Here is a 24945-nt window from a genome sequence, read left to right as displayed (position 1 = left end):
TTCAGTGTATGTGTAAGAGAGAATAATAGGTCAAAAGAAATTAAGAAAAAAGAGAAAATAAACAATGTTCACTATTTTCCATGCAGTTGTTTCAAATCCAATCCATCCCTTCTCGCTTACGTTTGGGCTGCCTCTCCAGCGTCATGTCGATATTGTGCGCCGAGCTCCCCAGACTATTGTAGGCCTCCACAGTCACAGTTTGGAGCATCTGGTTCCACTCAAAGCTGTAGGAGGACGCCAGGTCGATCTGCTCCCTCGTCACAGAGCCACTGGAGGTCTGATGATGCACAATAAATCCATCCACGCAGTAAGAGTGCCCTGATATTTGGAGACGCTGGGGGAAAAGAGCAGAAAAGCCAACATTTTTAATCCCACTTCTTAATTACAAAACCAGAAAATGTTAATATTTGTGTTTGTGTACCTCAAATAGCAGAGTGACATTAGTCTGGTTTCTGTATGGATCGTCTTGAAGAATTCTCCAGAAATCAGGACCACGTTCAGGAGCTGAGGGGGAGACGGACAAATGCATCACATGACAGCTTTCACCTCTGATGGTGTGATGTAATGTGTGTGCACGTCACAGTTTCCATCAGAGCTAAAATCAGAAGGTCAAATGTAAATGTAAATGCATCAAGCTGCATCTGTCATTATCTTTAAAAGGTTTAGTGTTATTTGACGTGTTTCAGAGCAGAATGAATGGCGTTCAACATTACCTCTGCTGTTTTGAGGTGTGGAGAAGACTGAGTCGCTCCATTCACTCCAGTAGCCGGTGCCGTTGGTGTGCATGCAGCGTACCTGTACCACATACACCCGGCACATGTCGGACACTGCGACCTCTGCCCACGGCACCCTCACTGGACTCTGGACCTGCAGAACGTGTGGCAAACGTTTACAATACTTACACTTGTGTTCAGCAAGTTAATCCTCATAGAAGACCACAGTATACTATAAATTGATCAATCTACTACTCGGAAATTTTGAGTTAGTTTATGTGTTCGGTGTGAAGATGTTCAGTGTCCCCGACAACCTCCGTAGTCACTTGTTAGTAACTGCCTTTTTTAAGACACATAAAAGCTTCGAAATTATATTCGCTGAGGTATTTTATGTCGTAGAACCAAACGTGAAAATCTCTTAAGCTTGTGTGAACCATCCATCCATTATCTGTTACCACCTGTTTGCTGTGAGGCAACAGCGCTAGCCACTGTGTCACCGAGACAGAAAGTGGAAAAATGCTAACTAATTTTGAAGTTTTAGGCTCTCTGTGACCTAATAATTACAAGCAAACTGATATTTAGAGAGTTTGCAATGTTCTGGAGGACATCGCCTCTTTACCTCTGAATAATGGTTTTCAATAAAGGTTAAATGCTGTCCATAGTGCCTCTAGTACCCGTGGATGGTCAACAAGCTCACCTTCCACTCCGGATGGGCTCTCACAGCGGATGGCGAGTGGTACCGAAACTGACACTGGAGCCCATCGACTGGCAGAGACGGAGGCTCCCATGTGACTGCCAGGACCCCGCTGCTCCGGCTCACTGCCTTCACATTAGTGGGTGTGTGAGGTTTCACTGCAGAGGGGAAACAGCACTGATGAAGAAGACTGTGAGTTTGTCTTTCACACCTTTTTCAGTTCCTCTGTGATGAATATGAATCACTTTTTTAACCTCAATATTTGAAGGTTATCTTCAAGCACACAACTCTTTTCCTATAAATATTTAATCCAGCAATGGTTTCCTTTGAAGTTCAATACTACAGATTATCTAGAATATCTCAGTTAAACAGGAACAAATTCATATTCTTTAGATATTTCTACAAAAAAACCTAAAGACATAAAAATCATCAGAAAGAAGTGCTGTTGCAGAAGGAGTGCCACAGTTATGAGGCGAGAAGGATCTTTAAATCCGACCTCCGTGCTCACCGTGATCGATGGGGGACAAGTAGACGGGTTTAGACCTGATGGGTCCAAGTCGGGACGGCACCTCAAGCCACAGCTTGTAGCAGTTCATCCTCAGAGGCTGGATGGTGCAGCTCTTCTGCCTGGATGGCACCTGCAGGCAAGGAGGTCCCATCTCCCCCACTTTCTCACCCGCTCTCTCCCTCTCCTCCATCACATCACATGTTAGGTCCGCCCACCTGCCGTCAAAACGAATGAAATGAAATAAATGACGTCAAGATGTTGTCATGTTAGTCCTGTAGGATTTATTTATATATATACAGATTATTAATCGACTAATACTTTTACTTTTGGTACTTTAAGGTAAACTTGGTGCTCATACTTCTGTACTTTTACTTAAACGTACAATGTAACTTCTGCCACTAGGGGGTTCTCTATCAAAACAAAACATTAAGACATTTGCCAAGTGTGCGGGCGGTAAAAGTCGCTGCAGCTGCTCAGAGCTGGCGAGCTCTGTAGGAGAGAGTCAGGTGCAGACTCAGACCCTCTGGAGGATAAACAGTTGTCACGTCGGTCTCGCTCTGATCTAAATTTGTTTATCGACAGGGGAGCTCAGAGATTACTCCTGTTTATCAACCTGACTGCAGCAGCGAATTACATTTCCTATCCTTGTTTAAAAGATTGAGAAGGAAAGAGGAAAAGTAAAAAGCAGGCAGGGGGGAGAACTGGAGTAAAGCAAGTCAGTTACAATGTCGTGTTGCGCAAGAGGCTTCTGAGGAACATCAGTTAGAAACATTTCATCACTCGGTCAGTTCCTCATTGTTGTGGTTTGGTCTTCACTTTTTAAAATGTGGAGACTTTCTGTTGCTCTGAGGTCAGAAGTACCAAGGACGCTGACCTCAAAAAAACTTCCTGTATCACTTCACACAACTATCTCCAGGGTGTGTTCAGTAAACGACCTGTCCGGTACACTGTGTCCACTCACTTCCAGGTTTTCACTGAGTTCTGAGCTTTGATTCATGGTTTCACTAACAATGCTTGCACAAACATCCGAATACACTTCACTAAAAGGAGATAGCTACTGTAAAATGTAAAATGCTGCATTACCTGGATCTGAACTTGAGTTTAGTCCTCTGTGTGTTCTTCCAGCTGCAGGCCATGGCATCGATATCCCCATTGGTTTCACAGTTTATATCAATTGAAGCTCCTGAAACACGCAGGGAGACATACTCAGAACTTAGGTAACAATGACAAACTTCTGAGGTCAGTGCAGGGGGATTATTTTGGTTCACATTGTTGTGCTGTCACATGACGCCACCCTCTTTCCTGTTTTTGTCTATTACAGTGGAAAACTGGAGCAAAAAAGGGACACGGACGTCCAGCAACTTGGAGGGAAATGTTAATGTTTGACTTTCAGTCATACAATGTACATAAATCATGTCTTTCTTTCTTTGGATGTGTTCTAGTAATTTTCTTTAACATTGCATAATAAAACCCCAATTCCAAAAACAATTGGGACGCTGTGTAAAACCCAAATAAAACAGAATGTGATAATTTTATCATCCTTTTTGACATATACTCAACTGAAAACAGTGAAAGATAATATATTTCATCAACTTCATCGACTTTTGTCAATATTTGCTTATTCTGAATTTGATGGCAGCAACACATTTCAGACAAGTTGGGATAGAAGCAACAAAAGGCTGGGAAAGTTGTGAAATGCTCAAAAAACACCTGTTTGGATGGTGATAGGTGAGAGTATCATGATTGATAATCAACCCGTAAAATACGGCAGCTTGGTCAGTGGCCTTAAGCTTCAAACTTTGATGCCCTACCTTTCCCTCTAGCATCTATTATGCAAATGAAGAGCTCCGCTGTAAAGTTAGCAATAATTTGCTGACAAAACAGTTTGTATATTATGCAAATTATAATTATAATCACCTTCTACATAGATCTGGCTGTACGGGATGGTCCACTTCTGAGTGCACTGCAGTAGGTCGTACATCTGAGTCTCTGAAGGACGCACTGTGATCTGGCTGACCTGTTTTTGGAAAGGAAAGGTCTTAGTGCATAGACAAAAACACAGGAACGTCATTGAACTTTTTTGGGAAATGTTTCTAGTAACATAAAATGAGTTTTGCTGACCCATTGGTTGACCGGGTGGTATTGGCTGCGATGGAGCGGCTGTTGGAGGTTGAGCATCCACATGGCCGTGCTGGCGTTGATGTTGTGGTCGTTGAACACACAATACACTGTCACGTTCTCCCCCGGTCGCACCACCACCTTCTCAGGGATGTAGCTCACCGCTGCACACACACAAACAAAACATACTTAAGTCACTTTCCGGAGATAATATAGACTTACATTCATCACTTGCCTAACCCTAACCCAAAGACTTTTTCAGATATTTTATAACTTTTCTTTTATCACAGAGTCTGAAATGGGTTGAAATGAGTTCATGGGAGCCTTTATCTCACCACCTCCTCAGATGCAGCTAACAGAAACATCTGTCTGGAGTTTTTGCTGTTCTTCCAGCTAAAACAAAAGAGATGTGACTCATCTGCAAAACAGGTGATAAGCCCAACAAAAAAGCCTTTCAAATTAATCTAAAAAAAAAAGCTGTTTGTGACTCATTAATCTGTTTTTGGCTGAATTTTACTGCTGATAAACATTAAGAAACTTTCCAAATGTCGTTCGTTTACCTTCCTCAAACATTTCAATCAATTTAGTGTGCTGTTTTTGGCAGGTTCATCATCATACATATTTTGGTAGCTCGTTTTCGGTAAGATGACTCAGAGTTGTTGAGACTTACAAACTTTCAACCCCATGACACATAGACACATTTCTTCACCAGGGTCAAGGTTGTTTCTGTGACACGGAGTAGAAGAACAACCCTCTGAAAGCACAAACTAACAACCAGCCAACATGAACAATTCATAGTCTCTGAAGGATCATTTAGCGTTCTTGCTTTTATTTCTCTATTCTCAGTTTCATTTTAAAAACTTGGATGGCAAAAATATTCCTGTGTGCCATTTTCCATTCTTTAAAGCCATTGTGTCACATGATTTGCAGCAGGTCACTGTCCTTGGGGACAGCCTCTGATTCACAGTCTATTGATGCTGGCCACACTGGAATGAGTTCTTCATTAATAGCTCAGGCTAGTGAGCTTGACTCGTTTCAATAGTTCAGCACTGACATAAATCTACCTGAGAGATAATTACAGTCAGCGTTTGAATGTAACACAGTCGGTGAGGAATCCTCGTCTGCTGGACCTCTCAGAGGGAATGAGAGTTGAATTGCAGCCATCGGGAAAGGTTTAAAATGTTAGCTAACCGAGTTCACTGCTAAAAGGTGACATTAAATAATTTAACTCCCTGATTTTAGAGCCATCAAATATCCAAATAACCTCTCAGTTAAGCTGTTTCAGCTCTGAGCCAACACCTTTGACAATCGAGTTTAAAAACATCAGCATCGTTTTTCCTTGTGTTTTTGTTTCTAAATTTGTGGTTCATTCTAATTTAATTTAACAAAATTGAAAAGAACATTTCAGTTCGATGTTATGCCAGTTCTGTGATTTGAACACAAAATTACACCTCACTCTACACAAAGACGTGCCAACATGCAATATTTAAAGCCGACTGAAGAGCAACCAGCAACGCAAAGAAGAAGGATTAGTTTTTGAGAAGATCTTTATAAACTGCACCACAGACTGTAAAATGCCTTTAACTTTTTACAAATCATGTATGTATTTGTTACAGTAGGAGGTATTCTAAAAAAATTTCAAAGATTCAATCCTGCTCCAAAACTGCAGGTTTTCATTATATGTGATTAAAAAAGCTTTTAGAGGCTGTACTGAGGCTATACTTTGCTAATCAGCACTAAACACAAGATATATTTGAGGCTGAATGTCATAATTTGGTATTTGGTCATTTAAATTTAATCTTCAATCTTTGACGTGATGATGGCTCAAGAGTAAAAGTCAGAAGATCATCTAAGTAATTAAGATTCATCTTCTGGGGATCATGAATGTGTGATCACAACAATCCATAAAAAAGTTGCTGAGATATCTCACTCTTGACCAGAGTGTTGTTGAGATGGACCGACGTTGCTCTCTCTGGAGCCATTATCATTGGGCTAAAGCATTATTTCTTTGTCCCTTATTTTCCAGCTAAATTCAATGAACCCCCCACAGTTGTTCCAAGAATCTCCAGGAAGTCTCAGACCTCCTGCTGGATACTGTGGCTCTCTGGGAATGTTCAAACAATTCCTCCAAAGCTTATAGAAACAGTGCAGGGTTGTACTGAGCAACACGCTGACATTGATGCAAGATGCACCTGCAGTATTTGAGCACTAGTCTTGTATGTTTTATCTGCCTCTTTCTTAACAGTTGGAGGAGGCTGGTTCTTACTGTCTAGGTAGATGTGGTGAGGCTCACTCCAGTCACTCCACAGTGGAGGCCTGTCCAGGCTGGAGCAGCGAACCTGGACGGTGTAGTTCAGTTTGGCCTTCAGATCCAGAGACGACCTCGGCGCTCCAGGTGCTGACACCACCTGGAGACAGCAGAGAGGGAGTCAATAAACACACAAGCGCACAAGCACATTAAACTGGATGAGATAGTTGGGCGTGTTCACATGTGAGAACGATGACTGAATCAAACAGTCATGTCTGTGGTTGATGTTTGACGTCTCATCAGCTCTGTTACCAAAATACACAAACCGGCTACAATCACAGTTGTGTTTGTACACCTGCAACTTCTGGCAGTTTCCCTTGAAAGCCTTTTGTCATGTTTTAAATTAACAAAGGAGCCTCCGTGGAGAAACAACGCAACTGTAGCGGTGAAAACTTTTATCATATGACCATTTTAACCATGAGCCAAAAGGCACTCGGACATCTAAAGTCGCCTGACCTCCTCCAGGATCCATATTCTTTATATATTTTTATAACCTATATATAGTTTTTTGATGATAATTTTATTTTTAAATATCTATATCTGTTATCTTAGTCCAGCCTGAGAGGGATGTTTCTTCCATTTTTTCCCTTTTGGAGAGCCGAGGGTCTAAAGATAGAGGATCTTTGTTTATCGTATCGTATCGTGTAAATTGTAAAGACCTTCAGGCATACTTAAGATTGACTTCACTTGACTACACACCAAGTGGGACTTCAACACTCAAACTAAAGGGAAATATATTGAGAGAATCACTGAAACCATATATTACTGATGTATCTACAGGAGTCTTTAATAGCAGGACTACAGTCTCACAGCTGGATGAATCATGGAGCTTCTGATCCGCTGCAGGACACTGAGCGCACTGTTGAATGCTAAATGCACCGTACGAGGCCATTAAAACCCCAACTGCCTGCGAGCGAGTCACACTAAACAAACACAATGTCTTGTCAGTGGAAATGTGTGCTGACCGCTGCAGTGAAAGACTAATACTGTAATTGTGCATGCGTGATTCCCTCAGGACATGACTTGAGTCACATAACCAAACTTCTATAAGTTGAACCACAAAGTATATTTTCACTTCTCCTTTTTAAGCATGACTTTCATTCATCAACAAAGCTTCTCTGTTTTGTATTGAGAGTTTGAATTGTAACTAGTAGCTACAACTGTTTGATGGATTAAAATATGCCTTTATTAAAGCATCTACAAGGAGTTTTCATTTTGTGTTGATTGTGGAGGCCTCTGAGGACAAAATCGATCTTGATCTTGTCTTTTTGTTTTTGTTTGAGTTTTTTTTTGGAAGCAAGTGAGAAAAGACGCAACTTATTTTTAAGACTTCTACTGTTCCCTGTATCCTTCTGTTTCCCTTCTCTTCTGGGGGCAATCGCACCGCTTGTGGTAGAGTGTGGTGGGAAGATGCCGTGCGTGGGCAGTGATCATCTAGAGGACAGCTGCACTTTTTTTTCATATGTTGATGAGTCTATTTCTGTCATTGGCTGCTAAAGCTCAGTATCAGCCCAATTTAACTTCCGATACAGCCTGTGCCATATCTGCCAAATTTGATGTCAACAATAAAATCCTCCACAGACAAATCTTCTCATGCTGCCTTCTAACTGGCTAACGTACAACCCACTGCCAACTTTTGCCTGGGAAAATGTAAACATGGGCTCTTTTGGTTTGAGTGTGGCACCCATTAGGAATAACAATACAGAAATAGCACATCTTCTCACTGATGGTCTCATTTGCTTATGTAGGTTATAAAGAAGCATCAGTATTAGATTGAGACTGTTTCATAAACCGTTAAAAATAGTTTGTGGTACATTTAACAACCACGTTTGGGTTGTTAGGTTCTAAAAAGTAGGTAGTTTGACTTCAATGTCCACGTATTAACAACATATTAACTTTTTCACCTGCAGACTAGATTGATTATTACAAAATTAAAAAAACTCATGAGCATTTATTAATGGATGATCAGCCTGTAAGTTTGCCTGTCTGTTTTTGTTCCCCTTGTGTGTCTCATTTGTCATCACAGCTGTGCCACAAAAACAAGCAACAGTAGAAAGCAGCAGATCATATTTCCATCAGACTACATCCAGAAGACGTTAAACTTGTTAAAGTCTTAATCAAGAACATTCTGGATTTGATACATAGTTTTCCAGAACTGACAACAGAAGTAGCTAAGGAGTGAGACATCTTGAGTCTTTCTCATCTCTGTTGAGAGCTGCACATGCACAGTACCAATCAGGCAGCTGACGCCAATAACAACGGACAGTTTTTTAATATCTATTACTTCAGTCTCTCTTTCAAACTCAGCGCTTACTGAACGATGCTCAAACGCTGCTTGACAGAGACAGGTGGAAGAGCACTAACAACATCCATCAGCATCAGCGTATGAAGCGGTACAAGCGTGTTCACCCATGTGGAGCTGATACACACCTGTGACCTGTGACTATTGCAGAGTCAATTGACGTGGGATTAAATGCCGTTTATACAAATTGTGAGTCTTTTGTCCAGTGTGGAATAGGCAAAAGAGATTTTTAACAACTTGGAAACCCAAATGTTATTGTTATTAACAGCTTATAACAGATCGATTACCAAATACAGCCTTTAATTACAGTTTACAAACTCCTTAGTATTTTATTTTTACCATGCTTGTAATGCTTTGCTTGTTGTTACCTGCCAGGACGGGTGAGTGGTGTTGGAAGAGTATCGGACCTCGTATCTCAGCGGGCTGGTATCATAGTCTGGCGGGTCGTCCCAGAGTAAAATCAGTTCTGCCTCAATGGTCTGGATGTGCGACAGGTTGAATGGAGGACTTGGTTTTACTGTAGAAGAACAGAAGCATGTGTTTACAGTACATTTTCCACAGCAGAATCAATAGACATCAGATAAATAACTAGCAATACTAGCATAATGCCGATTTGATCCTGTTTTAATATCAATTCATATTCTATCAAAGATTACTAATCCTGTTGATCAATACAATAAGTGTAAAATAAAATCAGATGATCATTTTTGCATGATGGCTCACAAAATTGCATTTGTAAGGGATTTAAATTTCCACTGTGCAGCCTCAAGGTCACTTAATATTGCCTATAATATATTATGTCCGAGTATTTATAGCTGGGGTAGTTATGTCTAATATATGTCATAACAGCACTGTGCATCTTAAGGGGATATTTGCCGTATTTCAAACAATGAAGATCAATATTCCAGTTCTTATGCCATCAATATTAGATAAATAAATTAATCACATCTTGAGTTTGAGTAAATGAAAAATATAGATTGCATATAATTCAATTAATCTGCTTGGCATTAAACTCGTGTCTTTACATATATGTGAAGCTTACGCACTTAAATGTCAGTGAGGGGGGTTTGACTTCATATCCCATGATTCTTCACTGAGCGATCGGTTCAGGTGGATTTCAGAGGGGTGTATTAACTGTCATTAACTGAAGTGAGATGAGGTGTAGCAGGCCAGATTACAATCTCCCATTTCATCACTAATTTATGACAAATGCAGAAAGAGATGATTGAGTCTCATTTAACCGCAAAGAAGCCCGCTGGGAGAAAAGATATGACTCAACATTATGAGTAATGGTGCAACAATTTATTTTCCAGACTGTGTGCACGTTAAGGACATGAAAGGCTTTTAATTCTCTTATGAAAGGATCATTTTAACATGTAACTCGAGGAGAAGCAGTGATTACTTCCTTAATAAAATTACAAATCACAAATCAAGTGCGGTCCAACAGAACACTCAGTGGTGGCTGAGTGCAGTAACTAGAGATGCAGTGAAGATAAGATAAAGGAGTTTCAAGTTTCAAGCAGAAAAGTTGTTCTGCTTTCATTTTTTGTCTTAATCATCCCCATGAACTTACACAACACCTAAAAATGCAGATAGTCTGCTGCAGTCTGTCTTCACTTATTCAATGTAGCGAGTTTGTTTAAGAACATTAACTTTAGTTTGATTATTATTTACAGTCCATAGCTTTACTGGATCGAGGTTCTGTTTGGCTGCATTTGTCTCTGTCTAGTATTAATAATAGACAAGCAATATAGTACATTAAATAAAAAACGTCGGATAGGTCTGAGCACCGTGTTTGACTCTGTATCTTTATACATTACAGCTACGGTTGATAATAACAGCAGGAATTAACATGTTTGCCGAAACCAACTGCCAGCTTTCTACCTGGAAGCCACTGTTGTTTTTACCTACAAAAACAGAGTGCAGTAACTACACATTCAGTGAAGGATAAGACTGCAGAGTTGAGAAAACCCACAAGTCTGGACAACAGCATTACAGTTACTACTCAGTTTCTGATCCAGTCAGTTTAACAAAAAGGTCTGGCTGAACAAACACAGCATGGAAAGTCCTTGTCTATCACTGTGGAGCTCTCACAGCTTGGATGCAGTTGCGCACACATGAACACACACACATCCACAGGGTCATGGCCCAGTTCTCCTCTGCTATTCCGGTCAGGTCTGCCAATGACAGCTGAATGAAACTCTTTCTCCTTATCTGTCCGGATTCATCACTTTGAAGCAGCAGGTTGTTGGAACATGTAGGTGTTTTAAACAGTGAGGAGGCCTGCATCATCTCCATACAGGGCTTTATTGAATTTATTACCAGTAATGGAAAGACGGTGAATGTCGGGAACTAGCTTCTTTGATGACTTACTGTTATGCGCTTAAACCAGTGTAGCCAGTAAGTTACAGATAAGTGGAGTCATACTTATACCAGAATGTACGTGAACATTTAGTCGATTCAGATTTCCAAAGGGCTTCTGGAATAACTCTTGCTTAATTAATGTTGAATAAATAATTTAGCAAATACTTCTCCGATCAAAGGACATGCCATTAGATACAACTCACATATGAACTCCCATTTCTCAGTAAGCCACACTGACTTACTAGCAAACAGTTTTACATGTGTATATAATTATTTTATGGCAGGTTTTTAACTTTTAATTTTGCCCCATTAAAGTGTACTTCAGCCAGTAATGTCATACTTTTCCCAAAATCCATCCCCAAAAGCAGCACAGCCAGTGCCAATTTTCCAGTCAAGTAAAAACAACAACAGCACACAATTCCTCAGGGCTGTTATCGACTGCAGAGTCCACAGAGACAACTGGTATTTCTGCCTCTCCTATTTGACTCTGCAGGACTGAAGCTTATTCCTTGTTTTAACTTAAGTTGGTATAAGTTGGTATTTTATCTTAAACTATGGGGAACAGTTTCACTGATGTATAAAACAAAGAATGAGACAAAAACAAAATCCTTTTCTCACCAGGTCGGGCAGGAATTCTGAGTAGGACAGGAGGAGCTACGGCGTCTGAGATGCTGACGGTTACCACGGTGACAAAGCTTGTCGTAGTGTCGAGGGCGATTGAACACGTGTAGGAATCCTCCGCTTCACAGACAACAGGATTATTAGTTTCCTCTTTCTGCGACCTGGGAAATGGAAATGAAAACATTTCAGTCTGTTTTCTCAGTGGATGATCAGAGTATGAAAGACCAATTTAGCAGAATTATGTCACATCTTTCCATCTTGACTGACTTCAGACTTGTTAACAACAATGATGGACTGTAACTAAGTACATTTACTCAAGTACTGTTTCCATTTTCTACTACTTTGTACTTCTATTACCCGACATTTTGGAGAGGAATAAATACATTTTACTACACTACATTAATCAGCCACATGATATAAACAGAGAATAAAACAAATTAAGTTGAAGTTAATTAAGTTTGTTTGTTTTAGAGATTTTTTTATTCATTTCTTTTTACATTTTATTGTTGCAAACAGCAGTTGATAACAACCTCAGCTCAATGTTTGTTTATTACCTTTGATCACATTACATTATCTTAATTAGCACTGATGAGAAGTCTTAAAAGTGCACAGGAACAAATGGAAATTTGAACATCTTTAACATCATGACAACTGGGAATCTTTATCTGCTGATCCAGAATCTAAGAACAGTGTTTGGCAAGTAAGAGCTTTGCAAAATCTGGTGTCTTTTAAAAGGTGTGTGTGAGATCAGTGGTGAATCGTCCTCCTTATCCCCGCCATAATAAAAGCCTGGAGCCTGTGTGATTTCACACAGCTTCCTCTGCTGATCAAAGTTAACACATATACTTAACCCCCCACTGAGCAGTTGCGAAAGGTTCGGATTACATTTAAACACACACACACAGACACACACACACACACACACACACACACACACAGAGGAAGAGAGACAGGAAAGAAAGAATGATAAGAAAATGCAGCCTCATACTCACAGCAGACGCTGTAAGATAACCGCCATGAGACCAGCTGCCAGTGTGGTTGACGGTGGACCGTGAGGCTGCAGGTCACAAATTAAATTTTCCCAGTTTTCATCAATTCTGCACAGTATGTCCAAACAGGTGCCTGACGAGAAATTACATTTGCATGTTAGTAGAACGACCAACACCAGCTGACTGTGACCTCCTAATGACGGCTTCTGAGAAAAAGGCCAGGCTTAATATTCTGAGAACTCAGCCTCTTATCTGAAACTTAAGTGAGTGAAATACAAGCAGCAATGTGGTGGTAGAAGGGCTCCAGCCTGGCGATTCAGTCATTGTGAGAAAAATACTCTGAGCTTTGAGCTCAATTTTACAATTAAATCATTCATGGCTAAGTTAGGGGTGAACTGGAAAAACCTGTGTGCGACAACAAGACTCAGAGTCTACAGTGAGTTATAGTTGTAATATCTGTAAAATTATATCACGTAAAGTTGGAACGCCAGCAATATGCTGCAACATCTTTCCATGAGACATTAATTTGACACACTATATACGAGTACCACTGCTTCCCAACTGAGCAGCACGTCCGTTACCCAGCCTAAATATGCAGGAAGCACCATGCAGGTAGGTACTTCTCTCTGCAAAGAAAAGTGTTTTATACTCTTTTTTTATACTCTTTTATTATAAACTCAAGTCTCATCCCATATGAGGCACAGCTAACATGCTGATGTTGTGCAGGTATAATGTTTACCATGTTCCACCTCTTAAACTGGCAATAAAGTTGTCTATTGGCTTTAATTATCATTCATGAAGTAGAAACCGATTGCACAGTGTAATGTCTGTAGAAAAATGATTCCATCTGTGTATAGACTGGTTCCCTATAAACCATCTCTTAATTATGCTATTCGGCCTGCCACCAGGCTTTATTTATCCTGCGGAAAGCCTGTGTCTGCCACTAAGCAACCAAAACAGGAGGAGGCATTGTTTTCCTCAGTTTATCCCCAGGTACGGTGAAACAACTGGAAAAAAATACAGAAATATTGATACATCCAAACCCAAACGTCTCTGTTCTAGGATTGATTTTCATATTAAAAAATCTATGTCTACGCTCAGTAATGTAGGGTGGATGTGTATTTTACACACATTTTTTCTCAAAAGAAAAAGAAGTCCGCTGATGGAGGAGGCAGAGAAGGTGAGAGTGATAGAGACCGAGGTAAAACAGGAGTTGCGAGATTAGTAACAAAACCTGCTGACTTATTAAAACAACCAGTTGTTTTATTCTGCCTTTTTCATATCGCTGAGATCAGGATTTCTACGTCAAATTTGGATTCTTGCGGTTCTTTTTTGCTTTGGACAGTAGCAAGACCATTAGCTGTATCCATGTTGCCCAACAGTGATACCACAAGGACATGCTAGGAGTTGGGAATTTGAAAAGCTGTCTATTTCGGCTTTAAGTTAGCATGTTAGCATGTTATTTAGTAATATGTGCAAATTAGTTTTGAATATTTAAGGGATAAAGTTCAGTATTTATGACAGACATTTTATCTGCAGCAGGACTGATCGTCAGAACTCCTAACACTGAACTTTTGTTCAATCTCAGCCTTCAGCAGTTGTTCACCCACACCTGTCTTTAAGACATCTTTAGTCCTGAAAGCAACAAAAGATGTGGATAAAGTTAATGTGACTAACAAGCAGAAACACAAATAAGCAAATGACCAGGGACCTGAGAGCTGAATCACAAACCTGTCAGGAGGCACAGAGTGGGCCTCTAACCTCTGTTTAATTATCTTTGTTCAGACATAAAGCTGGAAGGTCTTAACTAATCACCATTGATTTTAATGCGTCACAGCGCCTCACAGATCGATGCAAACAAACAAATCCTCCTCACCTCCTTCATGTCTCTTTATTGCCTCACCTCCATCTTCACCTCCACGCTGATAACATCAAGAGAGCATCACATAATTATGACTCACTTCACCCCATTTGCTTCTCAACAACCTTCATACTATCTCATCTTGAGAAAAAGTAGTGGAGCTCAACAATTTCCGAGCTCAGCAGAGGTGATAAAAGATAAGAATCAGCTGGTGTGATTCTGTTGTGATCACTGATTGAAGCGAACGCTTGTGAGCCAGACTATCACAGACTCACATGGTCCCTCACCCTGACACGATGCTGGGAGGGATTCCAGCTGAAAAGCCATTAAAGTGTAATGAGCCTGTCAGGCTGATCGTTGGGGGCATCTCTATCGGTGACAGGTGACGCAGCTGCAGGGAGAGTTACGGGCTCTGTCACACCAACCTGCTGTTTGTTCTGATGAGCAGGAGCAGCATCACACAGCTACCCTGTTGCGACTGCTGTAATGTCCTCGTGTCAACAAACACAATGCACTCATGTTCCCTCATTCAGAGAATAATGTCTGTCTCGTACATCTTTTCGATGTACCCCTCGGTTTGGTTTTTTAGTTCAGCTATTTCCTGTTTTATTTTGTAGACTCTCTCCTCATGTGTCATGTTTTGCTTCACACTTCCTGTCTTTGTCTTTTTCGCACCTTCTTTCCTGTTCACCTGTGTTTCATTTGGTATTTGTCCCTAGTTCCTCCTTAGCTTTATATCAAGTTTCACGTCTGTCAGGACATGATATTTTGTGGAATTATTGGAAGGATTTGTCAAACCAATAGATCCCTTCTATTTACATTCCTCTCATTGTAATAATAACCCAGTGGAGAAACCTTGAAGCTTATGTCACTACTGCCATTGTATTTGTTGTGGGAAAAGTTAATTTCATCATTCATCATTACAGACTCTCCCTATGAAAGACAACAATCTTCATATTTATGAGGAAAAAGTTTTGAGCGTTTGCCTCCAGCTGCTCTCACTAACCTGAATCCTCACAGCATTATGTTCGATAGAAATTTCAGCCTGTTTGCTGCTAATCATTATTGTGAAACTGAGCCAGCAGAGCTCAATATTCATGTGTTCATGTTTGATATCATGTGAAAACACAGACACGGTGTGAAAAACATGCACCGAGTCTTTCAACAGGGCCTCATCGACCAGAACAGGAGCAACTCAACAAGCCTTAAATGCATCATTTCTTTGTACATTTTTGATAAAAGTGGTGAATGAACTCTTACCAGCCGAGAGCTCATGACGATGTGATTCGGCTGTCGAGCTCCTGAAGCTGCAGCGGGGATAGTGTGGGAGGTTTGAATCAGAGCGGTTTGTCTCTGGTGCGTGCACGTTGCTTCCCTCTGCAGTGAGGTGGGCTGAAGGTGAGTCACAGCACAGCTCATCCTGCCAGGGGAGGTCCACGGCACCTGAGAGGAGGGAGGCTCCCTCGTCAGGCTCAAGACTCTGAGCACCTGCTCCAACACAGGGGGGAAAGAAATCGATCGATATAATTGATATTTATTGTTTTATTTTTCTGCATCAGAGTAATCACATTGGAGTCTGTTCAATAACTTGCAGTCTTTTTATTAACTAAACTAAAAATTCTGTTTATAAAAACCTCTTATCATACTGGCAGCTGCTTCGTATTTATGTGTAGACTAGAGCCAGGTTTCATATAAACTAAACAGTGTATTCCATATATATAAATGTATGTATTCCCTTATTACTATGCAAGAAGGAACACATGATTTCAAAATGATGCAAAGTAATAATACTATAGTAATACTACTAATAATAACAAATTATAAATTGAAAAACGTGAATGTTCAAAAGAAATCACATGCATGTAGTGCTTCACATTAAAACAAGACAGAATAAAACAAATATTTTGATTAAATCTGTGTGTTAAATTCTTGTAAGTTCTATAAAATGTATTTTTGTTTGTTCTCCAAATTGATAAAAATCAGCAAATTTCTTTAAAAGGACCAAAAGACAGCATTAGTGGGAAAGAATGTAAGGTTAGGTTAAGGTGAAGCGTGACATTAAGAGTACATCGGTTTTCATTTTGGCAGATCTGCCCACATGAACCTCACCTGGGAAATCTGTCAACTGTAACTCAATAAATCTCAAGGAATCATGTGTCAACACTGGTGTGAGGCAGCCGTTCTATGTATCTGGAGATTTTGTAGACTTACACGTCGTGACAAGTGTTACTTCTACAAACCCTGAGTACTCCTCGAATAGAAATGTCTGTTGTTATGTCCGTACCTGTTTAAAAGCTTCTCTGTTCACTCCAAAAGTAACCAGGCTGGACATGAATATTTTCTAAGACAGACAACAAGAAGAGATTGTACAAGCTGAGAGGCCACAACTGTTGTGTTGGAGCTGGAACTCACCCTGGGACACCAGGAAGATATGCAGCAGGACTGTCAACATCACAGACCGAGCCCTGGAGAGAAACAGAGAGGGGATGGACAGAGAGAAGGACAGATATTGAGATTGCAGCTGTACAAATGAAACTGGTGCTAAGGTGTAGATCAAGTCTGGTGTATTAGTTTAGGATTATGAACGTTGATTTCTTTTCCCATCCTTTGAGACACTCCCCTCTGATGACTGTGTGTAGATATGTTCTCCAATATATTTCATCTTCAGTCCGTCAGTGTGTTGTGTGTTTATTTAACTGTGTTCAGTACATTTTCCACAACAGCACAAGGGTATAGCCATACTACCTTTGAATTTGAAGCTAATTTTGATCAATTATTGATTTATAATCGACATCGTGTCAGCCCTAACACTGAGTGAGTCAGGTATAAAGGGAAAGAGTAGTTGCTGTATAGGTGTAAATGGGTTTCATACGTTTGAGCAATATCTTTAAATCTAGATTTCAACTGATGCTGGAATATGGCGACTGGAGACGTGATCTACCTTTCTTTCGGCAAATGTTTTTAAAAAGTAACGCACTGAGAATTAGCTGGAAGAAGGCGTGAGCTCTGCAGGAAACGCATGACAGACAACAGTCCACGGTTGATGGGATAACAGAGTGAACTACTACCTCCACAGATTAAATGATTACTCAAGAACTGGTGACATCGAAGATCAGTGGGAGGTTTCGGCATGTATGCCACCGTTCCACAGAACAGTAGAAGAGCAGGTGGACCAACTTCTCTGCAGACGTCATGACTCATGTCTGTTCAGTCTCTGCTGAGAAGTATTGCAACACAAGATGCCGGTCAGCAGTCTGGATTTTCGGTATGTGTTTTGGATACTGATGGTCAGACTCACACTGTCCCTAGTCTTTGTGTCTGGCATCCCTCCACATCCCTGTGAAATGACCTCCATGACCCTTTTAACCAGAATTGCCACTGTTAAGGCTTTTTCTCAATTTTGGTCTAGTTTGCATTCGTACTTCTATTTAGATTGGCCAAAGCTGGATGTTTCAATCATATATCTCTTCTTTTATCGATCACTTTCAACTTCTTTACTTATTTACTAACTAGTTTTCACATACTCTTGATTAGAGCTGCAACAATTAACCTATATTCAACTATTTTCATAATGAATTGATTGGTTTGAGTAATTTTCTAAGTAAAAGATAGAGGCCAACTTTGTAAATGTGAAACTTTTTCTGGTATGACAGTAAACTGAATATCTTTGAGTTGTGGTCCAAACAGGACATTTGAAAACGTCATCTTGGGTGACATCTCGAGCAAAAAACTGTTTAATCAAGAAAATAACCGAATATGAAAATGATCGTCAGTTGCAGCCCGACTCTTAATCGCAGTAAGTGATGTTCAGGCGCTACAACTGACTCATGAATGTCTTGAGCAATCATAGTTGGTAGTTTTATTGTTCCTTGTTCCTTGTCAAAATAATTACATTATCATCAGCATCAAGCAATGTGTAATCCAGTTTAAGTGTTTATCTTTGTCCTAACACAAATATGCTAATACATTTAGTCATAATCTCTATTGTGTTCAGATGAGCATAATATTTCATATATCCAACTTGATAAGTACAACCACAGGTACACAAACCCCTAGTTGGAAATCACTGCCCTAGAGTAATAGACTGTAGGTTTGAGTAAATAAGAACTGACATGAAATTATATAATTATAACAGACACTTAAATATATTTGTACCTGCAACTCACCAGAACCACATTTACTGGGCTGAGCTGTTATCAGCTGCTCCAACATTAAACTTCAACTCTGTGTCTATAAGTCTTTTTCTCATTAAGTTGTGCCCCCGAAATCCTCTAAAACCTTCATCTCTGCAAAGTTACGCTTCCAGCTGCAAAGAAAAGAATTTCATCTACCTGAACTGGAAGTCCTCTTTCCGTCTTTCTGTCTGTGTGCGATATGTAGGTCCCTCCAGTTTCTCGATGTTCATCCGATTGATTTTTTATATAACTTGTTTGGATTTGCACGCAGCAATAACGGAGACAAAGCACATTTTGAACAGGCACTGCACTAGTTTTCATAACTTCATGACTGCCACGTGTTTATCACAAGATGTGTTTCAACTGATTATGAGGCAAGAAATCATGAATTGCAAATGTCTTCTTCATTTTCATCTTCATCTTCACCCACCTATCTGTGGTCGGGTCGCAGTGGCAGCAGGCTCAGAAGGGTGCTCCAGACATCCTTCTCCCTAGCAATGCTTTCCAGCTCCTCCTGGGGTGTCCCGAGGTGTTCCCATGCCAGATGAGATGTGTACTACTAGCTCTACTCCGAGCTCCCTCCGGATGTCTGAGCTCCTCACTCTATCTCTAAGCCCAGCCACCCAACGGGGGAAACTCATTTTGGCCGCTTGCATCAACGCTCTAGTTCTTTCTACCCACTACCACTACCCACAGCTCGTGGTCACGGTGAGGGTGGGAACATAGATGGACTGGAAATCAAAAGCCTTTCAGCTCAGCTCCCTCTTCACAATTGCAAATGTGTTGATTCATCAAAGCACTTTCAAATCCATCCTTCGAAGGTCGGACAATGTTAGTGTTTTCTATGTCACGACGGAAAGAGTGTTTTGAGACTGAATAACATCCCTCATCTGTCAGAGTGGAATATTGCATGCTCTGTCATAGCTGATTAGTCTATACATAATGCAATACTTACATTGTAGTTGTCACAGCTTGAGCATGGCCTAGCTGGGCGCTGGTAGAGGTGAATCTCACTGAGGAAAGAAGGAGAAGGCTTTCAGAGACTTCTTGAGGTGATAAAACACAAGGGTCTGAAACAGGGCTGCGAGTCAATAGTGACTACAGCTGGAAGATGAACTGAGACATGATTAGAATAAATGAGGATAAGACAAAAGCCAGCAGTACTTATATTAAAAAAAAAAAAAAAAAAAAGATACTTCATATTCTCGGCAAAGGCAGAATGCAAAGGCAATTTCTCTAGTAGTGGCATTATAAGACTTTCCCAGACACATCCAATTTATAGGGGCAGATCTCTCTCTGATAGGAGAACCTCCCACTCACCCTCTCCAACCTCCTCAGATAAGAAATACTCCAGAACTGCTGGTGACTCATGAGAAAAGCTAATTCTGGCTGACACCGGGCACGAGGAAGTCACTTTGGTCCCTTTAAATCACTTCTTGATTTTCCCTAGAATTCAGTGGAAACATGTGCCTGAACCATTTCCCTGAACGAGAACAGGATGTTGCTGTAAGCGTTTTGTTTTTGTCTTCCTAAAAACCAAACTTCCACTCTTTTCTTGACTAAAAAAATGCGATCATTCCCTTTCAAATATTTCTTCTCTTACTCATTTATGTTGTGCTCTATTTTGATCGACACTGCCCCTCATTATAAAGCTCTCTGCTGCTTGTTTCAGTGTCAAACCAGAGCAGCAATGTTATAAATGAATACAGTGAGTACATCTATTAATACACTGAAACATTAGAACAAGACAAACATGGCACGCAGCGCCATGGACGAGCTGAAGCGTGTGTGCGTTCCAGCCAGGAACTTACCCTATCCGTTGTGTAAATAAGGTGATCATTTGCAAATGAATCTGTAAATGTGTACTCAGTGTTGTCAATGTTTGGGAGAATCTGTGTCCGCAGCACACATGAGCCACTGGAAACAATAACAGACTGGTACAGATGTTCTACGATCCGAATAAACAGACATAAAAAGAACGTGATTAATTAATCGTGGGATGCAAAGCGGCGTCACCGGCATGAGGAGGGACAGTAGAACAAAACAGGATTTCATGCATTTAAACACAGCTCTTCCCACACACCTGTCATCGCCTCCAGGTGTTCAAAACAAAGCTTCAGCATCAGTCGCTCCTGAGACAAGTGATGACATGTCACGTCGTGTTAATTAAACAGGTAGAAGTGTTTTCCACGTTAACTGAAACACAAGCCTCGTCGAGGACACCACTGTTACTGATTAACTGTATACTCAAGGCTGCAAAGGTCTCACTTTTTCTGCCCATGCAATGTTAATCTTTGATTGTGCTGGAAGTTTGTTGTGTTATTTTTAAAATAGTGGAATACATTCAATGCAACACTTTCTCACAACGATCATAGAAATCCAACATTGCCAAGAAAACATCCCGCTCATTGATTAAAATCACTGCACACTTCGATATGATTCAGTCAGAGATATTAATAGGATAACTGTCACAGTATAAACAGAATCAGAAAATCTCTGACACATTAATTTCATCCCTGTGCACATATCATCGTGTCGCCCACATTTAATTAAGTTAATCTCAAAGCAAACCGTAAGACTCTACTCACACATATAGAAATGTGTGTTGTATCTGCACTGACGATGCTGTGGTGTTCGGATTTAAAGCTTAAAGAGACTCAATTAAAAGAGCAAATGCCAGAGTGGCTCAGGAGCGCTGCTTTACAGACGCAGGTAGCTCAATAATCAAAAAAGGCTTTGGATTTCTTTGGTTATGACTTATTGATCACAAAGCAAAGTACAAGTCTAACCTCTGTTTTCTGGTTGCTTAAACAGAATTAACTGTTGATTCCAAAGATGTTTTGTTATGTTGCTGGTGCGACACACAGAACCAAACATCAGAATAATAAATGAAGGTCATCTTAGCTCCACTGCTAACAAAACATCCCTGAGTAAGCTGACGGATGCCCCAAAGACAAAGAGAGAGACAGACAAAAGAACAGAAAAGTTGAGGAAAGTAACCAGAGCTGCGACAGTTAATTGATTAGTTTTTAACTATTGCCACTTCAAAAATAAATACAAAATAAATAAAAACATTGAATACAAGGTGCACAGAAACATGTAAACACAATCTGCAGATGGAACAAGTGAAAACTGTCTAAAAACGGCAATTGCGTGACATGGGCGGAGGTGTCGATGGCGTGCACTGTTGTGCGACCCACAGCCGGGAGTTTTAAAAGCAGGAAACAGCTGATCACAGCAGTCAGTTCATCACTTCATCCGCGGACGTCAAGATGAGCAACTGGAAAGCCGCTGAGATCCGGGAGATGCTAACCATCACAGCTGAGAGAATCGTCAATAACCAGATCACTCGTCACTGTTCACGCCCAACTTCGTGCTTCACGTCACGTCACATGTTTACGCCTACCCCAGTGGCGGCTTTTTTGAAAAGGCTGCAAATGTGCCACATTGTCTAACTAAAAGGGGCTACTGATACAGGAGTCTCCTGAGTCATCGTAGCTGTTCCAGTATCACAATAAATACACTAAGGATCAGCATCACAACCATTTGTAATCCAACTGATCAGTCGAGAAGATCATCAACACATATTTGCAGCAGCCAAACAATCAATGACAGATGGTCAGTGTAGCTTGTTTATATTTAGTTTTTAATGAATCGTGCAGCCTATGTTGCACCATAAAAACCAGACTTCAGTTGTGACAGCAGGGATGTTAAACCATGATGCTCATTACCTTCAAACTGCAGCAGGTAGAGCTCACTTAAGAACCACACACTGCTGGGTATTCATTCCTCCCTCCCTACTTTAACTCTGCTGCTGCTGCTGCTGCTGCTGCCATGTGTGACTCCAGCTTCCTCATCCTCTTTGGAAACAATTAGACTACATTAAGACACCCATCTGAAACTATTTTCCACATGTAAGGGAAGCTCTGCCCCTCGAGCTCCGTCTCCTCCAAGGCCTCCACCTCGCCAACTATTCATTTTGGTCTGACTCACTGCCCGCCGGTCTCAAGCTGCTCTGCATGGAGGCGCGCCGGGGCTTGTTCCCTCCCCTTCTCATAAGAAGCAGCATATTTCTGACAAGTTGATCTCTGTCCTAAACAACCAGTGTGCACAAGTTCTCACAATCTCAGACTGCCACGTGTTTATTAAATGATGTGATAAAGCAAAACCTGACTTTCACCTTGAGAGGTGGAGCTGATGGTGATGGAGTTACAGGAGACGAGGTTGGCAAGCCGGTGACCACTTCGTTTGGTTTCATTTGTAAGTGACACCATTTGATGTTTTTAAGGAGACTTCGGGACAATTTCCAGTCGTGTTTGTGGCAAAAAACAGATACTTTTAGAGAGAAGTCGAGGCATCTGCAGCCGTGTTTGTGTTTCACAAAAAGTTGCTTCATCTGTAGGTGTGTTTGCGGGAACACAAAACGGATCATTTTGGCGAGAAGTCAGGCAATCTGCCGCCGTGTTTGTGGTGACAAACACTGAGTGTTTTCAACAAGAAGTCACGCCGTCTGCAGCCGACAAAATGAATATAATTTTAAGGAGAAGCTGGGCAATCTGTAGTCGTGACACTTTTCACTGGATGTTGGGCATCTGCAGCCGTATTTGTGGTGACAAAAACGGATATTTTGACAAGCAGGCGTGCCATCTGCAGCCATGTTTGTGAAGACAAAAAAATGTATAATTTTGGCTGGAATTCAGGGCATCTGCAGCTGTATTCGTGGCGACAAAAACTGAGATTTTGACAGAAAGTCAGGGCATTGGTAGCCAAATTTTTGGTGACAAGAAAACTTAATTTTTAACAAGAAGTTGGAGCATCTGCAGCCCTGTGTGGTAACAAAAACGTTGTGTTTTAACATCTCCAGCCATGTCTGTGGCAACCAAAACATGTAGGCCAAAGTATTCAGACCAAATCAGGATATTTTCCAAACTCGAACCAAGTGGTTTTTGTGCCAAAACCAAAGCACAGCTGTGTGAGAAGAGACAAATTTTAAAATGAACTTTTTGAAAATGGTAAAGTTTTATATGTGGCTTTATAAACTTATCGACAGACACTACACTGCACTTTTCCATTGGACATCTATCTATCTATCTATCTATCTATCTACTGTTAAAACACAAGTGTAAAGCGCTCTAAATGGAGCCTAGAAGTAGAAAACATCTAAGCTGTCAGTAAGTCAGAAGAGGGTGAGTAATGTCTCACCTCCGTGTGACAGACAGGGTCTGACAGGTCACAGAGCGGCTGAGACCAGAGAAACATCCAAACACACAGTGAGATTTAGTAATAATGAGACTGTTTCCTTACGTCTCTCCTGGAGATGTCTGCTGGGTTAGTGTCCAGGTTGCCCTTTGTGCGCGTCGGAGTTGGTTCAGGTGAGTTTAAATCCTCAGTGAAGATGTCAGAGCTCTCCGGTGTCCATCGTGAGTCTGAGGTTCAGTCTGATCTCTCTCTCACTCACTCTGTCTCTCACGCTGCTTCACTGACGTACAGCCAAGCCTCCCTGAGCACAGACACGAGACTGAAGCTGGGAGCAGACACAGAGACGGAGGAGGGACGGAGGAGGGACGGAGGAGGGAGAGGCTCTCTGACAGACACACCAGAGCCCAGCCCACCGTGAGGCGTTCACTGACACCTCCGGAAATCACAACACTCACGATGTAGACGACCAGCAGCCTACTTGACACAAACATTTGTTCGGGAATAGAGAACAAAAACAACACGAAGTGTTGGAATGTAACAAGTACTATACTTCAGTCACACATTGAGGTACTTTTACTTCTGTATCTACATTTTACCCTATTTTATACTCCACAACATTTAGGTGACAACAGTTTCTTTGCAGATTCAGATTATGAATACAAATTATGTGATAATGGATACTGTATTGTTATAGATTAAGCCACCAAGCAGTAACCTTTACCAGCTGCAATCCAATAATATACACCACTCAAAATTACTTAGGGATTTGGGGATATTTTAGTGTTTCATTGATTGTGTTTGATTGTTTATGTATGAGTATACTGTACAATGTGGGTCGATTGATTATCAGACTGACCAATTATCAGATCGATATTCAGCATTTTTTGATTACTGGAATCAGTGTTTTCACCGGACTGTTGATAAAATAAGTTAATTTGAACATGCACTCATGTGGCTCTGATGTATGTCAGCATGTAAAAGTAACTAATCAGTTATTAAATTAATGTAGTGGAGTAAAAAGTACAGTATCTGCCTCCAAAATGCAGTGGAGTGGAAGTATAAAGTACTGAAACATGGTTGGGCTGAAGATTCA

The 24945-nt window shown here is 40.8% G+C and overlaps 1 protein-coding gene across 1 annotated transcript in view; it reads right to left on the bottom strand.

Moving 5' to 3' along the window:
- The window catches only part of lepr (leptin receptor), a 28751-nt gene extending 4578 nt beyond the window's left edge, over positions 1-24173 (bottom strand). The window contains exons 1-16 of the mRNA XM_073477148.1: positions 23958-24173; positions 19609-19666; positions 16891-16943; positions 15739-15966; positions 12621-12750; positions 11626-11789; positions 9012-9160; positions 6300-6441; positions 4037-4197; positions 3833-3932; positions 2999-3098; positions 1916-2130; positions 1411-1565; positions 714-867; positions 422-504; positions 121-334 (exon numbers count right to left, since the gene is read on the bottom strand). Coding sequence (XP_073333249.1) covers positions 121-334; positions 422-504; positions 714-867; positions 1411-1565; positions 1916-2130; positions 2999-3098; positions 3833-3932; positions 4037-4197; positions 6300-6441; positions 9012-9160; positions 11626-11789; positions 12621-12750; positions 15739-15966; positions 16891-16943; positions 19609-19610 — 2050 coding nt within the window. The 5' untranslated portion in view covers positions 19611-19666; positions 23958-24173. The remainder of the gene's footprint in view (positions 1-120; positions 335-421; positions 505-713; positions 868-1410; positions 1566-1915; positions 2131-2998; positions 3099-3832; positions 3933-4036; positions 4198-6299; positions 6442-9011; positions 9161-11625; positions 11790-12620; positions 12751-15738; positions 15967-16890; positions 16944-19608; positions 19667-23957) is intronic.
- Between the last annotated feature and the right edge of the window lie 772 nt (positions 24174-24945).

Source organism: Pagrus major, chromosome 11, assembly GCF_040436345.1.
Source record: "Pagrus major chromosome 11, Pma_NU_1.0".
Lineage (NCBI taxonomy): Eukaryota > Metazoa > Chordata > Actinopteri > Spariformes > Sparidae > Pagrus > Pagrus major.
This window is presented reverse-complemented; position numbering and strand designations above follow the sequence as displayed.